Raw genomic sequence first — 20,322 nt, 5'->3', positions numbered from 1 at the left:
TAGGACTTTAGAAAACCCGTTCCGTACATGTTTTCCTTACTAAATAAATTCCTTACCCGACATTATCCCCTAGGAGCCCGTTTGGACCATATTCCGTTTTCGTTTGTTAAACTGAACATTACACACCATTTCAGCCTTGGCCTTTATTTTATTTTTACCTGTGTGATGAACTCCAGTTCGTTATCGAGTTGTATATATATCGAGTTGTACTTAGTCAGACGAGTTGTAAAGTTGTCAAGTTTTGAGTTGTAATTATTAGTCATTTCAGTTTTTATTGATAAAAAAAATAAAATCGAAAAATCAGCAAAAAGACAAAAAGAAGTTATCAGTTCAGTATTTCAGTTGTTATTAGCAGTTGAGTATGTAAATAGCAGTTAATTTTATATCTAGTTCGTTTGTATTCGTGAGTCTGTATATTGGTTTGTTTAACTGGGTTCATCCACCTGAGTCACTAAATATGCCTAATCCGCACCCGAACCTAAGCCTCAGCAAAACCTTAGTCCGAGTATTTATGCAACCAGTGGTTAATGGGTGGAGATAAGACTGACCTGCAAGCATATTAAGTTGTAACTCATATTAGGTATTTTGAGGGCAGAGACATATACTGGCACATCTTTTGTCAGTCCGGATATTAAACCGAGTGGAGTGTTGGTAGTGTGAGGGGTGTGAACATGTATGCCCTAACCGGAAACAAAGTACACTTGTCTGGGCGATTCTATAGTTTTATTGTAGCATTAACTTGATTTGTGGGTTGTCAATCTAGAAAGTGTCAGTATGGGAAATTGGGTATGACCTTAAACCTTCCTAGTATTAATGGTGATAATTGGTTGACCTATGATGGCGGTTAATGTTTACTTTAAGTTTTGCTTGAGGGCAAGCAAAAGATAAGTGTGGGGATGTGATGTTCGGTCTATTTGTACATATTTTAGTTTGCTAACTTAGTCGTTTTAATCGTTTAGTTTAGTAACTTTGGTACTTCATACATGTTTATTGTGTTTCAGGTTACATGTACTAAACGCGCTTAATTTGGGCCTGTACGAGCATGGAATGAAGACCCGGGATGTCCAGCATGCAAACCGAGACATTAATATGGATTTGCTGAGTGAAATGACCCATCGCGTAGCGCGATGGGTGTGGAAGACATGGCATCGCGCTACGCGATGCCCTTCATTATGTTCGGCGTTGACTTTGGTCCATCGCGTAGCGCGATGGACCAGGAGAGGAGACCATCGCGCTACGCGATGGTCCCCAAAATCGTGAAAGTTAGGGTTTTGTTTTATATTACATCTTGACGACCCTAGACGGGATTCTTCACCTTCCAGGCGATTTTCTGAGCAGCAAGGAGAGCTACCATCACTTCCAATCATCTCAAGGCCTCATATATGTTCCATAACATCATAACCGAAGCCCGAGAGATGCCGAGACGCGGCTAGATCCTTCGAGTCATACCCGGGATGTAGAGTATTGTATCTTTCAGTTTTTCTTATGTATTAAGAACGAATTGATTGTAAATATCTTTGATGTTAATCTATGAGTATTGATGTCTAGTATGATTGTGCACAACGTCAGTTTAGGTGTATTTCGATCAGAACGATTAGTGTGCCAGTTGCTATGATAATTACTTGTAGGATTGTTTTGACGTGTTAATTGCAAGAAAGCATACGTTTGCCCTTAGTTGAGTCACACTGGCAGGGACCGTTTGATAACCAGTGCCGTGTGTTAGCGAGCGTGGATGCCTAAGGTTTAACCGTTAGTCAGTCTGTAGTTGACACGGGATAGTTTATCTGTTAAGTTGCATGAGTTTGCTGTTAGGTTACATACTTGGATTCTCGGGTGTGATTTGTCTTTGTTAACTGTTTGAAAGTTGTTTAATTGTTTAATCAGTATTATTGTTTGCTAGTGTGATCAGCACTTTAATTTAATTACTTCATAATGTTAGGAATCGTTTATACTTTACACTGACCACATACTCCTCGTGATTCGACACCCTACTTACCCTAGCTTGCTTATGTGATTAGGAACACTGAATTAATAGTTTTTGACTAGATAGCGACAATTTAGCATCAACCCCCTTTATCTAAATACAAAATTTACATAATTAAAGCCTGATATTATAATTTATTAACTTTATCCTTAGTATCCTCTTAATATTTGTATGTATATATATATATATATATTTCTTTTTAGTTTTTCAAGTTAATGGTGCAACTTGCAAGGATAAACTGATGTTAAGTTGAGTTTTTTTTCCTTTTTCTAAGGAAAGTATTTAGAAACGAGGATGTACTTTTTTTTAATTGAAGTATGAAGTATAATCTATCTACCTATTCTAATAAAGTAAAATAATTATGGGCATTTGTTATTTTTTGGTTAATTATCACAATTCTTTTCCTTCCAAAACAAATATCTTAATTAACCTTAATATATGTAATAGATCAATAATTATTCACTTTTCTTTAATACTTTATTTATGTTATATCTTTACATTTGTATAAACATAAATATTTACATATTCTTTTACTATATATTCCAAAATACTTGGTGAAATCCAAAAATTAACAACAAACCATGTTTGTCAAATATTGAAAACAATATAATTTAAAATGTTATCATTAACATATTATATTTTGTACTATGTATATTGTAAAAGATTGTAAAGAAAAACAAAACTCGAATACGCTTTCATTTTACAAAGTTATTTTTTTAATCATTAAATTATAAATATATGCTTAAAAGTCAATCCATTTTTTTTAAAATCAATCAATTTATCTATTATTATTATTGTAAATAGTCATATAAATTTATAAATTATAAATCTATGCTTTAAATATATACATTTATTTTTTGGTTAATTTAGTACACTATATATATGTTAAAATGTAAGGATAGTATATACCAATCACTTTCAGACATAACAAAGTTAATCATATTTAATCTTAGTATTTTTATAAAGGATTGTTCCGGATTTTTTTGTGGAACTTAAATTTGATTTTTATAGGTCAAAATTTGGTAAATAGATTGTTTGGTATAAGTTAACTACATTTATGATCAAAATTTGTTACAGCGCAAAAATGGGAAATCTGAGTATTTTTAAAAGTTTGAGAATGCAATAGATTTATCATCAAATTTGTTATGGGCTCAAAGTGTTGACTTGAAAATGTCAAACGGATGAAATTAGAATTTTAAACATGATTCAGGTTTCAAAATTATTTTCAAGGGCATTTTTGGAAATAAAGGTTCGGGATTTGACAATTGACTATTTTTCCCTCGACTATTAAAATTTAAGAAAAGATTGTGAACACTTTCGACATGCCACCCCTAGACCCATCAATGCTTCCAACTTAAGATCCTGGGCAGGTACGACTCGAGGGGTGCATGTTGGAGGGTTCAAGTGATAAACGAGACTCACAGCCACGATCCCGTTGAATTCGAGGAGGGGTGTGCGTCTTTTAGAAAAATGAACACCGACCAGCTGGATATGGTTGAGAGTTTACATAGGGCCGACGTGAAGCCGCAAGAAATCGAAGCAGCCCTCCGCGAAAAGTTTCCCGGTGTGCAACCTGTATTAAAAGATATATACAACCACACCGCCAAGATTAGGAGGGATGGGCTACTAGGCGACACCCCTATGAAGGTAGTTCAAAACACTTGTAGTTTTAATGTGTGCTTTTCGTGCTTGTAATATTTAGCAAAGTTTTATTTCATCCAATGTAGGCACTAGAAAACTTTCTCGCAGGCAACGGTTTCACGTTCTATACCCGGGAGAGTGATACCGAAGACAGGACGGAGGAAATTTTCTTCTATCATAGTAATTCGCATAAGATGTGGCGTGCGTTCCCCGAGGTGCTGATGGTTAACACGACGTACAACATCAACATGTACGACTGACCGTTGGTTCAGTTTATCGGTGTGACCTTGACATCACAGTCGTTTTGTATCGCCGCTGCGTTTGCGATCAGGGAACGGCAGAGGAACTTCGGCTGGGCTCTGGAGAAACTTAAACAAATGCTCTACGACTGCATGGAGCCACGCGTGATCCTCACTGATGCGGACCAGGCCCTCATGAACGCATGCGACGCGGTCTTCCCTAATGCCACCAAAAATTTATGCAGGTGGCACATATCCGAGAATATAAGGAGAAAATTTAAGGGCCTATATAGCACGGAAATGGGGACGGACTTTGCGTACTGGTGGAAGGTCCTGTATCAGTTGCCGACGATTCAGGAGTACGACCACCGTCGCCTCAACATGGAGCGTCATTTGATACAGGACGATAGAGCCGGTGAGTCCTTCGTATCACCTGACAGTTTTTAATAGCCTAAACATACGTGTTAATAACGTTTCCTTTTATTTTTCAGAGGTCTGGCAATACATTCGCAAGAGCTGGCTGGATCCATACAAACACAATTTTGTAGCCTGCTGGATCGACGAACGTCGAAACTATGACGAACCGAGTTGAGAGCCAGCACGCAAATCTGAAAGGTACCTCAATGGAAGCAACAACTCGCTCGACACAATTGCCAGGCAAATCCTTAAAATGGTCAACTCGCAGATGAAAGAAATCGGTAAATCTTTTGAAGCCTCCCGCTAGAAGGTCATGGAAAGACATCGACAACACGTCTGGTTGAAGAAGCTAATAAACAGGGTGTCGATTCACGCTCTGAGTCTACTTGTGAACGAGTATGGGTTGATACACAAGATGCGTGACGGCGGCGCTTCATGCGACCACCATTTGTATTCGTCTTCGGGGTTGCCATGTGCCTGTCGGATTGAGGGATACATAGTTAACGACACGTGTATCCCAATAAAGGATGTTGACCCGTTCTGAAGGAGGCTTAATTTTGATCCAGCCTGTCCGTCGAACGAAGAGCCAGACTACGCAGCAGGTCTACGGGACATCACAGATACGCTATCGTCCATAGATGACCCTAATCAAAAGAAAAGTTTTTTCGCCAGACTCTTGTCTGCTATTCCAGGGAGATATAAAAAGAAGGAGCCAGAAAAAAGAGAGGATCCTCGGGGGCGTCCCAAAAAACCAGATCCCCCGAGGCACAGCGCATACACCCCCGCTCCAGATCTCCCCAGACACAGCTCCTACAACCCATCCTCGTCACAGGGGCCCAGCCAAGAAAACCCCACCCCATCCTCGCTGAATCGTTCGTTGTCCCAGTCAGCGTCGCGGTTTAAAACTCCTCGTGGACGACCTACGGGAGCTCACCTCGGGTTTCCTTTGATGGTTTCGCCTGCGCAAGTACCGGCGATAGAAACGTTTAGGAGCGTCATTCTTAGCTGGGCCCAGCCGTTCGTCGCAGACATCAAAAACGTACGCCCAGATGTTAACTGTGGTTTTCGATTAATTGCAGTGGGTTTGGGGATACATGAGAAAGTTTGGCCGGATATTATGCGGGCGATGCAGAACGAGCTGGAAACGAACGAAGGGTGGTGGAGGGCGATGTTTAACAAAGAGGATGACAGATTGTAAGGCTGGGTTCATTCCAGCATTCCGTACTACAACACGGTCAAACCGGCGCCGCCGAGTCGGTTGTTCAGCTTACCTGGTCACGGGCACGTGGCTGCTCAGATATACGCGTGTGTGTTAGTCAACCTAGTTGGCAATCAGACTGAATCTTACTTCCCATTGAGAATCGGTCGTGACTTGGTTCCGGATCCACAGGTTATAGGCATCGCTAACTGGGCAGGTGATCACTGGATATATATAAACCTGGTAGGGGATTTCCCAATGCCTAGGCCAAACCCTAATTAGGAAATAAGCGTCGTACCGGCTGCGCTCGAATGGAAAACACGGTCCGGACAACGTTTGAAGGAGTACGAAGACATACGCCAGGGTTGGCAAAGAGAATCCTCTAACGTAGATCTAGACAGCTTATAGAAGACATATTATCAATGGACAAAAAAGTCTATAATAATAATAATAAATATTAAATAATAAATAACAATAATTTTAATAATAATAAATAACAAACTAATATTAATATTAACAAAAAAATAATATAAAAAAAAAATAAATAATAACTAAATAACAAATTAATATTAATATTAATATTAATAACTAATAAATAATAAATACTAATAAATAATGATAATTAAATAAAAATAATAGGCCTAAGACGCCACGTATAGGACTATACGTGGCGTCTAGGACCCCTTATATCAGCAAACGTCTGCTCAGCTACCAGACTTAGGCCTAAGACGCCACGTATAGGCCTATACGTGGCATCTAGGACCCCATATTATCAGCAGACGCCTGCTCAGACGCCCACTTTAAAATTTCAAAACTCCCGCGCGAACGACCGAGCATTCACACACGAGCCTATATCGGACGGCGACCAGAATACCAAACGAACCGACGAGATTTCACCCGACACCGACACCGACACGATATGGAGGTAATTTTTTAATATTATATTAGTGATGATGATTAGGTTAACATGATGATTAATATGTGTTGTTGATGATGCGATGATGTTGATTATGTTGTTTGGATGGATAAAACTGTCGGCCGGAGTCCGGCCGTCGGTTTACCTGGACTGTCAGACGCGGCGTATAGCTCTATACGTCGCGTCTGATATAATTTTTTTTTCTGTTTATTTTTGATAATAATAATATTATTATTATTATTAATATTATTATAAATATTATTATTAATATTATTATAAATTTTATTATCAATATTTATTACTAGTATTTATTATTATTATTAATATTTTTATTATAATAATTATTGTTATAATTATTATTATTATTTGATATAAATATTATTAATAATATTTATTATTAGTATTTATTGTTATTATTAATATTTTTATTATTTGTTATAAATATTATTAATAATATTTATTATTAGTATTTATTGTTATTATTAATATTTTTATTATAATTATTATAAATATTATTATTATTATTTTTTATTATAGTTTGTGGACGACGAGATTGAGCACGAGCTCGAGCAGCTCGGGCAGGGCGAGGGGCGGGGCCGCGGGGCCCAGGGCCAGGGGCGGAGCCGCGGCCCGAGGGCAACAACGTGTTGCTCACCTACCCTCATGTGCAGTTCGCTGAGGGTTCGGACGCCCACACATGATACATTCGCCTACGCCAGATGCACCCGTTTCCCAGCATGATTATTTCCTGGTCATTTTTGGAGTCCTGTGACACGCACCAGCGGGCGGCTGAGTACATTGGACAGGATACGCCCTGGAGCCGATGCTTCAGTATGCCACTATCAGCTCACCGGGAGCTGACACTGGAGGTTTACTCCACGATACGCGTTACGTAAGTTTACTCCACATTGTTATGTTTTTAATATATTATATTATATTATTGCAGGCCTCGCGCGCCTGGTACGCCAAAGATTGAGATGAGGGTGCCAGGCGCCGATACGACACAGTCGGAGGTTTACTTCCGCATGTTCGGGCATGACGTCCATCTCTCGATGGAGGAGTTCGCGGTTGCTCTAGGCTTATACACTGCGCAGGAGGTACGCAGCCCGATATACACGGAGAGCATCCACCAGATGCCGGAGGACGAGCTGCAGGTATGGTGGCGGGCCATTAGCGATCACGACTTCGGGGATAGGAACTTGGGCACCAGTTCCAAGGTCACGTCTATTAGGGACCCGCTGCACAGGTACGTTCTTAAAATGTATTCTATTGTTTAGTATAACGTAATGTAATGTAATATAATATAATATAATATAATATAATATAATATAATATAATATAATATTTTTATTATTATTGTTAATAAATTATATTATCTTATATTACACAGGTACCTTCACAGGCTGATTGCGATGTCCATTGCGGGTTGCAATCAGGGCGCGGATCACTGCAGCCTACGCGACCTGTTTTTTTTAGGTGTCTGCTGACTCACAGGCACTACAACCTCGCTAGGGAGTTTGCATACTATTTTTTCGCCTACCAGTTCAGGCAGGGACGAAGGTCCTTGATGGGTGGCGGGCACGTCACCCAGCTTGCGATATCTCTGGGCCATGGAGACCTGGTGGACGGCCTGCGTATCACTCCGACCCCTCCCTGCCGCTGGACTGCCAGCGTTGCGGCGACATGCACATTGTTCGTTCCCCGGTCCCCACGGCCCGCGGGACCGACTGGTGACCGGGGCGGGGGCACATGCGCCTTACGTCCAAGTGCCTTTAGTCGAGCCTCCCCCGATCGCGGCACCGGAGGTGAAGCTTGTACATGAGCCTGTTGACGCGGGGGAGGGGGCTGGCGGGGATCCTGACGACGGTGGTGCCGGACGTGAGGATCCGGGCGCATCTCAGGTACGTTTTAATATATTATCGTTTTATCGTTTCTTTTAATTCGACTTCGTATTAAGCGTATTTCTGGGTTTTGTTGTTAGGGGCCGACGCAGCACGTTCCACGCACATATCGCGCGGCGCGTCTGGGTCCCGCCACCGACGCTAGGTTGGAGGCCCTAGAGTTGGAGATGAGGCGGATGTCGCGCCAGACGGACTGGCGGATGAGCCAGATGTCGCTCCAGATCGACTGGCTTGTTGCCAGTCGGGTAGCGGAGCTGTCTGGACAGCAGTACACCGTGCCACCGCCACCGCCACCACCCCCCAGTTTTGATCACGAGGCGAGCACGTCTGGCGTGAGACGCGAACGAGGCGACGACGTGGATGCCCCGGACCGTTCGGGGCCGAGGCGCAGGGGCGAGGACGACGCCGACGTTAGCAACGCGTTCGGGGGGCTCGTGGGCCACGACGACGACATAGCCATGGACATGGGGGACTTCACGTAGATTTTATGTTTTAGTTGTTGTATTTTCTTTTATTTTTACAGATTTAACAAAGATTTTTGATATATATATGTATTAACTGCTTTTCACCGAAAGGATATTAAATAATAAATAATTAATTAATTAATATATAATGATAATAATAATAATAACAACAAAATAACAAAGAAAAAAAATAAAAAAAAACATAATAAGACAAAATTGGTTGGATCTTCTAAGAACACCGGCCTATACGTTGCGTATAGACCTATACGCGACGTATAGACCGGTGTTTTAGCAATTGGGCGGTGTCCCTAGAAAATCCGTATAATAAACATAATTAGTAGAAAATCCGTATAATAATTAGTATGAGTGTGTATGCATATAACAAGCGTCGTGACGTCCAATCCAATAATGAAGATGTTACGTACAAAAACCAGTGTTAAATAATGGATTCGTTTTTCAAACAAAACCTTATTTTGTCGCATCATATCATTTATGGCTTTACCCTCTCCTATTTCTCATCAATAAAGTTGGTTCTCTTAGAGTGACTTTCAAACACAAAAATTATTACTATTTATAAATAAAATGACTTTTTAAAAAAAATTGTTTTTTATGACTCACGCATTATTTAAGCGTGAGACGACTAATACATACAACTATTTCAACAATATTACTTGGGGATTCCAACTCTCGTACATATAACTTACAAACAAGTCAAGGTTTTATGCATACATACATGATACACCTACTGAAACTTTGCCAATGATTTCTTATATGACTCGTTGTGAACTCACTAGCTTTATAGTTAATTAACGTGTGTTTTGAGTATGTATTTAATACTCACTGGTTAAAATTTTATGCACGAGCTGGCTTAAAGATAGATGATCCTTACTAGAAGACATGTGTAGAATCTTAATCAAAACTAAATATTTAAATTTGAACAGATATAATTTACGTTTATGTTTTTTCAATTTAAAGTGATTTATTTTATTTTACAGTTATATAATATAAATTAATATTTATAGTTGCACTTAATTAATATAAGTTTTTAGTGAATTCAATTAAATAATTAAAAATGTTTTAAAAGTAGAAAAATTAATATTTATACGTCTAACGTGAACGCTCTAAGATGTATAAACCCGTTAGTGATGACAAGGGGCGGGTTTGAGAAGAGCATTGGTAATTTCAGTCTCATACACGAGCCAACACTAATTCATATTTGTCATGTTTATTCATTATTTTATTAAAAATTACCCATTAAAATTTACAAATACAATTCTTGATATTATCTTTGTAATATAATTTTATTACCCAATCATACTTTCGAAACATAAATACTAAAGTAAGTTAATAAGTTAATTATTTTATTACCTAAAAACAAACAAAAACAAAAGTAAAGCATATTTACTTGTTATTCAGGTAAATGATCAATACGCTTGTTGTGTTTGATATGATGCGGTATCACCTAATATCATACTCGTCTTTTTGTTACAGAGTAATATCGCGTTCAGAAAAATGGATATATTGTTTATGTTTTTTTTAACATCATTTCATTAAACTATATATAAGGTTAAATACCATGTATATACAAAACATAAACACAACACAAAAAGTGTAAATAAAATGATGGATTGATTGATTAATTAATACAATGAAAGAAATATCAATGTTTGAATTCAAACACACCTAAAACAACAAACACAATGAATAAAGCTGTCCATGTCCTACTCACCCCAACCACTCGACCTTCAGATGTCTTCAATGGCTTCATGCTAGTACTACCACCCACACGTGCATAGCTTCCATTACACACAACACCACCAAGTCTTACATTATCATATGCTTGCATTGGATCCAAACATAACTCATCATTCCCACTTAAATCCAAATTCTTCCCCAACCTCTTTAAAAAACTTGTATCAAATGGTATCTCTCCACTTAACAAGTTCTTGCTCAAATTCAAATGATAAACATTCGAAAGATTCGCTATACCGGTCGGAATGGGTCCGGTTAACCGGTTGTTTTGTAGAGATAATGTGGTTAAATTTGAAAGGAGAGAAAAACTGGCGGGAATTTCGCCAAAGTAGTTCGAGTTAGCTACCCGAAGCTCTTGAAGCTTCGGAAGCTGACCGAACTCTGTAGGGAGTTCGGTATGCATAGAGTTGTTTTCCATTATTAAATATTCCAATTCCTTTAAATTCGACAATTCCGATGGTGGTTTCCCATGAAACTTGTTATGACTTAGTGCCATGAAGACTAATGAACTCAATTTACCTATCCCGGGTGGGACGGTTCATATGAGCATATTCGTGCTCAAGTCCAACTTTTGAAGCATGGACAGTTGTCCAACCATGTGTGGGACTTGACCTGAGAGCGAGTTGTAACTCAAGTCAAGTACCACTAGGTTCTTTAGCTTCGAAAGCTGGACCGGAATGGAACCTGTGAGATTGTAATAGCTGAGGTCAAGATGAACAAGTGACCTCAGCTCTGAGATCTTTGATGGGATCCCGCCAGAGATCTTGGTTTGTGATATAGTTAATATTTGAAGTGAAGTTAAACGAGAGAATATTTGAGGAGGGGTGGGGCCCACAAGACTAGGGTTTGCTTTAAGACTTAGTTGTTGCAATGATGATGTAAGAATGGTTTTTGTGGTTGAAATGATGGTTTTGGTTTTGGTGAAACATTGGAAGAAGACTATTGATTGAAGGTAAGGAAGTTGGAATATTTGTGGAGGGAATGTAGCATTTTTCTTGCAATTCAGGTTCGGAGGGGTGCCGAAGTCAAGCCGTGTGACATGAAGGTAGGAGTCGGCAATGGATGGTTTGCATTCGATGTCGACCCATGAAGTGAAAGGTGTGCATGGGTTCGGATAGTTAGTTCTCCATTGTTGGTCGGACGAGAGTGTTTCCATTATTTCGTAAAGGGTTTGTCGCTCGGACGGGTTCATGGTGGCGGTGAGTGGTGGTTGTGGGTGGTTGGTTGCGGAGATATGGTGGTGGGTGGTGCATGATAGTAGTGGTACAAACAAAGAGGAGAATAATAATATGCATTATGGGGAAGAGAGAGTGTGGTTTTTGGAGTGTGTTTTTATGGTGTTTTTGTAGGGAAAGTGAAAGAATCCAATCACTAATATCCCATCAAATGAAAGGTGTTTTAGATCCGTGAATGGTTGTATACATGGATTGGGTGTTTTTATATAAAATAATAACATAATGTTTATAATATGTTAGAGCATTCCCGGCCTACCCTATATCCATATATATCATATAATTACACTAAAAAACACTATATTTTCTCTCTCCTGTTTAATTAAATAATATTTTTTATACCTTTATCATCATATTTTCTCTCTCTTTCACTCACAACTACTTTATGAAAATATTTAAAAATTATACTGCATCTACAGCAAAACCTCAAATTTAACTTTCTCATATAATTTTTTTCTCTCATTTACTCACAACAACTTATAACCATACCATATAATTTGCAAATCCCCCTCACATAATTTTAGAAAACGGATTGAAAATGCTCTTAGAATATTAAATATTTATAAAGCCTAAAAAGTAAAAGTCTTGCTTTTCTCTCCCCCGCTTGTGGAGGTAGGGCGTGTTTCATTGTATCTTTGTTGCGGTTTTGTGTTTATAAAAGTTCATTCGAAAAAAGAAAAATGTAAAAGTCTTGTACCGAACTTAGCAATTCTCACTAGTGTTCATAAACCATCTTTTATTATTTTACATCAAATAAAGATTAGTGATTTGGGTTTGGATCAAAATAAATGATTTTTATTGTAAAAATATACATAGTACAAATAACTAGAGTAATTACATAAGCATTAAGTAATTATTATTGCTCTATAATTTTTGATCTAGTTCAACTAGAGTAATTACTATTACATTATTTTCTTTTTTATAACATAATTACTCTAGTTCAAAACATTAATTACTCTAGTCATTTGTATGTTAGTCAATTAGTTTAATTTGTACCGTATCCCACCATTAGTGATTTAAAAATTTAAAAAATAAGTTTAAATTGTCAAAACCAAACCATTAAACCATCAAGCAGGTATAAAGGGCCAGTTCGACCGATCAACACAATCTTGAATTGTTTAGTTTAACATTCCTTAAAACTGTAGTTCGCAGTTCAACCAAAAACTCTCATCAAACCGACCGAATACGACAATGAACACTAATAATTCTTTATTGTTCTTCACAAATCAACAATAAAGGATACAAGCAATTTCTATAAAAATGGTAAGTGCATAGTTAAAACTAAACATGCAATACATTATACCGGAGAGCATAAATCAGGCCACCCGGTTGTCTCGCTGTTACATAACTATCGAAAACAAATACACTTTTAACAAGAATGCAACGTTACAGACACACATCAGGAGTTTCACGCAGTATGTGCAGTTGTGTAGATTAGAGAAACCGACCCGACTTCACCATTTCGGCAACGCTAATTAAACATGCGCAGGAAATTGCTGGCGTACGCCATTGGCTTCACATCAGGGTGCGGCTGAACGTTTCGCAAAAACATGACATTTTTTAATACATAAAAAATACCGACCCGTGGTCAAAAAAAGAGAATATGTTTATAAAAGAAAACTAACCACTGCTGAAAATGTGACGATCTTGGGCTCTATCGTTGGAGCTTCAAATCGGATGAAAGCACCTTTGTTTCCCATCTGCAACCACCGTAAATATATTATAAAAATCGCAAATTATAATGTATGAAAATAAACCATATAATTTACCTGGTCACAGTAGTTTGGAGCAGAGAAAACAGTGATGAGTTTACCATCATGGTCAATTTCATAACCTTCGTCTTTGACCTCATGAGATCGCAGGACTAAATCTGAAATACAAACGAAATAAATTATTAAGAATGCAGTCATTCGATTGCAACACATAATTTTTTTAAAGTTTAAAGATAAAAGAATGAACTGCGGTTTTTGTCCCTATGGTTTGTCTAAATCTGCGGTTTTAGTCCAAAAGTTTCAAATTTGCGATTTCCGTCCCTGTGGTTTCTTTTTACTTGCAATTAAACCCAACCCCACTAGCCCCGTTAAGTCTGGCCGTTAAACACATCAGCGTTTGTCCTTTTTTTCCCAAATACACCCCAACCCATCACGTGAGGGGGCTTGCAAATTAGGCCTGGGTTTATTTGGAGAGAAAAATGACAAAACTATCGCTCACGCAAGGGGCACGCTGATGGGTTTAACGACCAAACTTAACGGGGTTAGTGGGATCGGGTTTAATTGCAAGTAAAATGAAACCACAAGAACGAAGATCGCAAATTTGAAACTTTTGGACTAAAACCGCAGATTTGGACAAACCATAGGGACGAAAACCGCAGTTTACTCAAGATAAAAAGTATATAAGATTACCTAAATTGTTATCCTTTAAAAACCGTTTCGTTACATCTCCACCGAACGAGAGACCTACACCACGCTTGCTTGGTCCTCTACCAGGATTAGGTTGTGGATCACTCCATAGTATCTCACACATCAAACCTATAACAAAACATAAATAATAATATAATATTAGCGGTCAATAAATGCATTTCTCTAGACAAAAATACAAAATTACAGCATACCTTCTTCAGGGGGCTCACAAAACCGATCAATTGCTCTGATGTCAGAGAGCTTGACATCATCGGTGCTAAAAAGTCCACCGTGTACAACAAATATCTTCTCATTTATAACATGGGCTAATGGTAAATAACAGAAAACTTCCGAAAATAACTCCACGAATTTATCGCTCAACTTAGATCTGACTTCACCCTCAAACCCATAAATCTTGTTCATGCTTTTGCTCTCGTGATTCCCACGAGAAAGATGTATAGCTGAAAAAGTCAAAGAGGTCAAAACACAATTGTTTGAAAGAGCAAAAATGTAATAACAGGTGACACAACAGATGGGAGTCTTTTACCTGACGGAGACATGCACTTGAATGCAAATAATGTGAGAATAACCTCGACGGAAAATGATCCTCGGTCAACAAAGTCACCGTTAAACAAATAAGGATTTTCTTCAGAGGGGAGACCGTTGAGCTCAAAGATATTTAGCAGATCAAAAAACTGCATCCAAAAAAAGGTGGATTATTAACAAAATAATAACAATTATGGAATGGTATAAGTTTGCGCCTTAAATTTACCTGACCATGCACGTCACCACAAACAGTGAAGTGCTTTCCGTCTGGAACGTTTATGTCAACAAGCGATGGCAATGCCATTAAGATTTCTCTTGTTTGTAGAACAATCTGGAAGGCGTATCTACAACACAAACAATATTAAAAAGTTAATAAATACAGAGAAGTGTGATATTATTAAAAGAAACTCCCGAGCTACACATACCGTTTGTGTAACAATTTCTGATTCTTGAAGTCATCCATCATTTTCTTCACGAAGTCTAAAGTTACAACGTCCCCTTCTATTCTTGCACCAGCATATCGTGGCTCCACATCTAGATTCACAAAAAAATATATATATATATAAATCAAAAAGCCTCGTCATAAAGACATTTTTAGCGCATCGTTTGAAGAATGCAAGCAGAGCAAAAGCACCAAAATGCACACACAGTTAAGCATATCTACAGATAAGTTTTTACGGTCTTAGAGGTTCTATTTCATTATTTTAAATGTATAATTTCTTATGATATTTACTAAAGTCAAACCTATGTTCAATACTTGACTCTTGGTTAAGAAACCATCACTGTAGCCAGCCCACCAACCGGTCTTGTTGACCACCAAGAATATTAACACTGCTGCAGATGCCACCACGGTGGCTACAATGGGTCGAACCACCAGCAACAATATAGCCATTAATGCTACTGCCACTGCAGCAGTAACCTGATAGGAATGATACGATGAGCCGGTGCCCGCCCCTAAAATGATAAAATAGGGAGAGGACAATTAAAATGCATAGGCATTAATGTTTGACACATAGACTGAATCTTGTAGTTTTCCTAGAATTGTGCTTTGAATTAAATGTGATAACTTTATGTTAAACTCCTATAAAACGATAAGCTGATAACTAAAAATTAAGAAATACTACTAATACTAGCATAGATATTGGATATACAAACAACTGCAGAAAATAGAAAAAAGTGTAAACCATTAAAACTGCCAATATAATATGAATATAAATATTTATACCTATGGTTCGGAAGTCAATTGACTCGGCTACTGAGCGTTGTTCAGAAGTAGGTACAGAAATTGCTTCTTCAAACTTGAGCTTCATAACAGCTTTTTCGCATTCCTTTAGTTTCTTTGAAGCATCTGGATCATTCGGAGATATTCTTTTCACCTGGTTTTATATATAAGAGTAAACCAAAAAAACATACGTTAGTTATCAACCAAAAAAACGCCGTCAAGATTTAACAGAAAAAAGTAACAGAGATCTAAATCAACCCCAACAGTCCAACCCAATCTAAGAAGTTAAATACTAATAACGACCCGAACAGTTATCATGACAGCTGAATATTATACAACCTAATTGTCCTCTGTAGTTCTTTCAACATAATGATTACAGATGATATCTAAATTATACCATTTTTATCAACAATGCCACATTCTCGAATTGATGATTCAAAACGACAAGATTATATAAATTATATTGTTTCGTTATGCAGTCTCTTACATTTGTTGAAGTTTTTAGGTATGAACTTATTCGATCATGATTAGCAAAATATTGAAGCGTTGTGTGGGGTAGAGACCATTCAGAATCCATTCACAGTACAAGTTTATGAACAGATTATATTGCAAAGGCGATCTTGAGTTTATTGATGAAATGAATAATATTAATTATGGTAACACAAAGGGCGTCATTAAATAATAGATTCTAATATAAACTACCTAAATCTTATCGAGATATTATCTCCTACATCTAGAGTTCAAAGTAAATAAATAATGTTTTTTAATAAACAATATCACATTAATAATGCCTTTGACAAGAAACGATTTAAAAGCTTGCCCAAAATACGATTTAATAACTCCTATAAATCCTCTGCCCAAAATACGAATTTAAAAGCTAGCTGCCCAAGAAACGATTTTAAATTTTAATACCTTGCTACCGAAGTTTCTAAGTTTCAAAAAGTATGCTTTGTATTAAATCAAATAGTAATGCAAGTCAAATTACATTAAGTAGTAAGTAATAACCCGATTATATATCAAATTTTACATACTTTCGAACTTTTTTTAGATCGCTAGTATATCAATACATTTTTCCACATATGAGATGTTCATAAAGACTTAAGATGTATTAATATTTTCCGCCACATGTAGTACATGGATTCTAAGCTAGTGAACCAATAACAAGAATTACATCTCCCAAAAGGCTAAAATACACAAAACAAAACATAAATCATCTCATCAGACAAAAGCAAATAAAAGCTTAAAGCAGCCTAAATGTGTAAATTAACAAACAATACATTATTTCACCAACACAAGTAACACCAAAGTCAAGTGTGCTTCAAGTACTATTGCATAATAATATTTTCATGAATGTAAAGGAACACAAACCTGTTGAAAATCCTTGAGTGCTTCTTTAAACTTCCCCATTGAAAGATACGCAGCACCGCGCCGATAATAACCCTAAACGTACCAAAACATCACCAAATAATTAAAATTTTCCGCCTCAAAACTAGGGGTGTAACCAAGCCGCTCGTGAGCTACTCAAGCTCGGATCAATAAAAACCTCGAAACGAGCCAAGTTTTTTTTAGCTCAACCCGAGCAAAAGCCTCAAATAAAGCTTGTTTAGTTATCATACCCGAGCTCGAGCGGTCAACCCTTGTACAGGAAGCTCGTTTAGCCTTGTCGAGCGTTAACAAGCCCAGTGTGTTTTTAAGTTTTACCTCATATCAGACTTCTATGTATTTAGTTTCACATTCCCCAGTCGAACTCAAGCCGAGCTTAGGCTCGTTTAAAGTTTTTATCAAAATACATATAAATAATTAAAAATGTATATAAATTAACTATTAAATACGTCTAAAGTTTTTATTAAAATATATACAAACAATTAAAAATGGATATAAATGAATACGTTTAAAGTTTGGGAAAATTCCCAAAATGTCCTTTAAGAGGCGAGAGGCTCCTTAAATGTCCTCACTTTTTCTTAAGTTCTTTAAAAGTCCCTTACAAACCTGTCGCATGCAACGACTTGGGATTCACAACGACGGTCTATGAAATACCAATAATAAATAGCCACGTGTTCGTAACCCATCTTCTCCAACAAGATTTGAAACAAACCCGTCGATAAAGGCAACTTTTGGGATAATTCAAAAACCGTCGTATGCGACTGTCTTTGGAATGTTCTTGCCGACGTCGACGGGTTTCACAATCCCGTTGACAACCTTATTTTCTCCAAGCATGCCGACGAAGACGCTTTTGTATCCAAATTTGCCAATGAAGACGGTTTTTATTTTAGTTAAGGATCCATCAAGGGATAATGTTTGTGTTGTTTAACTAGTGTTTGAACAATGGTTTAGTGTTGATGAATGTAGTGTTTTATGATTAGTTATTTATCAAAGTATATAAAAATAATTAAAAACATATATAAATTAACTGATGAATGCCAAGCCCAAGCTTGAAAAACAACTAACGAGCCGAACCCAGGCTTGAAAAACAACTAATGAGCCGAACCCGAGCTTGAAAAAACAACTAACGAGCCGAACCCGAGCTTAAAAAAAACAACTAACGAGCCGAACCCAGGCTTGAAAAACAACTAATGAGCCGAACCCGAGCTTGAAAAAACAACTAACGAGCCAAGCCCGAGCTTAAAAAAAACAACTAATGAGCTGAGCCGAACCCGAGCTTGAAAAACAACTAACGAGCCAAACCCGCACTTGAAAAAACAACTAACGAGCTGAGCCGAACCCAAGCTTGAAAAACAACTAATGAGCCGAACCTGAGCTTGAAAAAAAAACTAACGAGTTGAAAAAACAACTAACGAGCTGAGCCGAACCCGAGCTTGAAAAAACAACTAACAAGCCAAACCCGCGCTTGACAAAACAACTAACGAGCTGAGCTGAGCTGAACCCGAGCTTGAAAAACAACTAACAAGCCGAACCCGAGCTTGAAAAAACAACTAGCGAGCTGAGCCCGCGCTTGAAAAACAACTAATGAGCCGAACCCGAGCTTGAAAAAACAACTAACGAGCGGAGCCGAACCCGAGCTTGAAAAACACTAATGAGCCAAACCCGAGCTTGAAAAAACAACTAACGAGCCAAGCCCGTGCTTGAAAAAACAACGAACTGAGCCGAACCCGAGCTTGAAAAAACAACTAATGAGCAGAACCCGAGCTTGAAAAACAACTAACGAGCCAAACCCGCACTTGAAAAAACAACTAACGAGCTGAGCCAAACCTGAGCTTGAAAAACAAATGATGAGCCGAACCCGAGCTTGAAAAACAAATGATGAGCCGAACCCGAGCTTGAAAAAACAACTAACGAGCCGAGCCCACGCTTGAAAAAACAACTAACGAGCTGAGCCGAACCCGAGCTTGAAAAAACAACTAATAAGTCAAAATGAGCCTAGCTCAAGCCTAGTCAAACTCGGTTTCGGCTCGTTAAAATCAAATTAAAACACACACACACACCTTTGAATACTTAGGATCAATCTCAATAGCCTTAGACGCATCCTGAATCACACTACCATACTCTTCCAATTTCGCATGTGCAAAAGCTCGATTCGCCAAATACACAGCACACCCACCGTTCAATTCAATCGCTTTCGTATACAAATCAATCGCTTGCGAGAATTTATTACCTGCAAAAAAAGTCAAATTTCAGTCAAAAAGTCAAAATTTAAGCAAACCAAGAACTGGGGTTGCTTTGTAATTTGCTGGGTACCTTTGAAAGCTTCATTCGCTTGTTGTTTGATTTGTTCGGCCAATGAAAGGTTTGAATTTTGTGTAGCGGCAGACATAGTGGGCATAATATGTTTGGTCTTGTGTTTGGATTATAAGACAGGTTGCATGCCAGGTGGTACCGTCAACGGCGTCGTTTGGATGGCTTTGCCCTAGATGGCTCCGGCGCCTCTATAATTATAATAATAATAATAATATCACTGGTTTGTGAAGAAGATGTTACTCTTTACTTCCTTATGGTTTTGTGTTGGTTATGTTTTGTTGCACTAGGTTTGGAAAATGTTATTTCAAAACAGAACGCAGGCTTGTTTATACTTGGTTAGGTTTGAAACCGAGGGAGCTGAACTGAATGGTTTGATTTTAGAGAAATGAGCGATATGTATATGTTTGAAACCTAACGGATTGGTTCGACTAGGTTTTGGTTGGTTTCATTCAAGTCAACTTTTAATTTCTAAAACTCTAACATGTTATGTTATTAGTTTAACACTTCAAACTCCAAAATGTCAATGATCCAACTCTAAAATTATAACTCAAAAGTTAACAAGAAAACATACGTAAAACGAGTAGCTATAGTTTAAAATTGAACTTTGAAGTCAACATAAAAGAGGGAAAGTTAAAAACTTTAAAAAGTTGTAGGTTTTGTATATGCAATCTATATCTATATCTATATCTATACTCTTTAATAAAAAGTTACAAGT

At 37.8% G+C, this 20,322-nt stretch overlaps 1 protein-coding gene and 1 pseudogene across 2 annotated transcripts; both read right to left on the bottom strand.

Annotated features, from left to right (window-relative positions):
• Nucleotides 1-10,349: 10,349 nt before the first annotated feature.
• LOC143562168 (uncharacterized) lies at nt 10,350-11,704 on the bottom strand (annotated as a pseudogene).
• A 1,414-nt stretch (nt 11,705-13,118) lies between these two features.
• On the bottom strand, nt 13,119-19,763 carry LOC143562167 (serine/threonine-protein phosphatase 5-like). Of its 2 annotated transcripts, XM_077050054.1 has the most exons (13): nt 19,608-19,763; nt 19,355-19,524; nt 17,280-17,351; nt 15,915-16,065; nt 15,434-15,643; nt 15,115-15,223; nt 14,916-15,033; nt 14,691-14,838; nt 14,356-14,604; nt 14,147-14,272; nt 13,514-13,614; nt 13,370-13,444; nt 13,119-13,275 (listed from the first exon to the last, which is right to left on the bottom strand). In XM_077050054.1, the coding sequence occupies exons 1-13, from the start codon at nt 19,690-19,692 to the stop codon at nt 13,216-13,218; spliced, it is 1,674 nt and encodes a 557-aa protein (XP_076906169.1). In that variant the 5' UTR covers nt 19,693-19,763; the 3' UTR covers nt 13,119-13,215. The 2 variants fall into 2 exon arrangements, with proteins under 2 accessions (XP_076906169.1, XP_076906170.1); XM_077050055.1 differs by lacking the exon at nt 15,434-15,643.
• Between the last annotated feature and the right edge of the window lie 559 nt (nt 19,764-20,322).

The sequence above is a fragment of the Bidens hawaiensis genome, unplaced genomic scaffold (assembly GCF_021521415.1).
Source record: "Bidens hawaiensis isolate Kalapana, Puna unplaced genomic scaffold, B.hawaiensis_p1.1 tig00020918_1, whole genome shotgun sequence".
Lineage (NCBI taxonomy): Eukaryota > Viridiplantae > Streptophyta > Magnoliopsida > Asterales > Asteraceae > Bidens > Bidens hawaiensis.
The sequence above is the reverse complement of the archived record's forward strand: the minus strand, read 5'-3'. Positions and strand labels throughout refer to the sequence as shown.

What these genes read in the sequence shown, in the direction of transcription:
- LOC143562167 (XM_077050054.1), bottom strand. Translation starts at nt 19,692, where the DNA reads ATGCCCACTATGTCTGCCGCTACACAAAATTCAAACCTTTCATTGGCC. An exon ending in GAGTCAAGTATTGAACATAG is followed by an intron (nt 15,224 to 15,433) that starts GTTTGACTTTAG and finishes TTGTGAATCTAG; the next exon opens with ATGTGGAGCCACGATATGCT. An exon ending in TCGTCACATTTTCAGCAGTG is followed by an intron (nt 13,276 to 13,369) that starts GTTAGTTTTCTT and finishes CGAAACGTTCAG; the next exon opens with CCGCACCCTGATGTGAAGCC.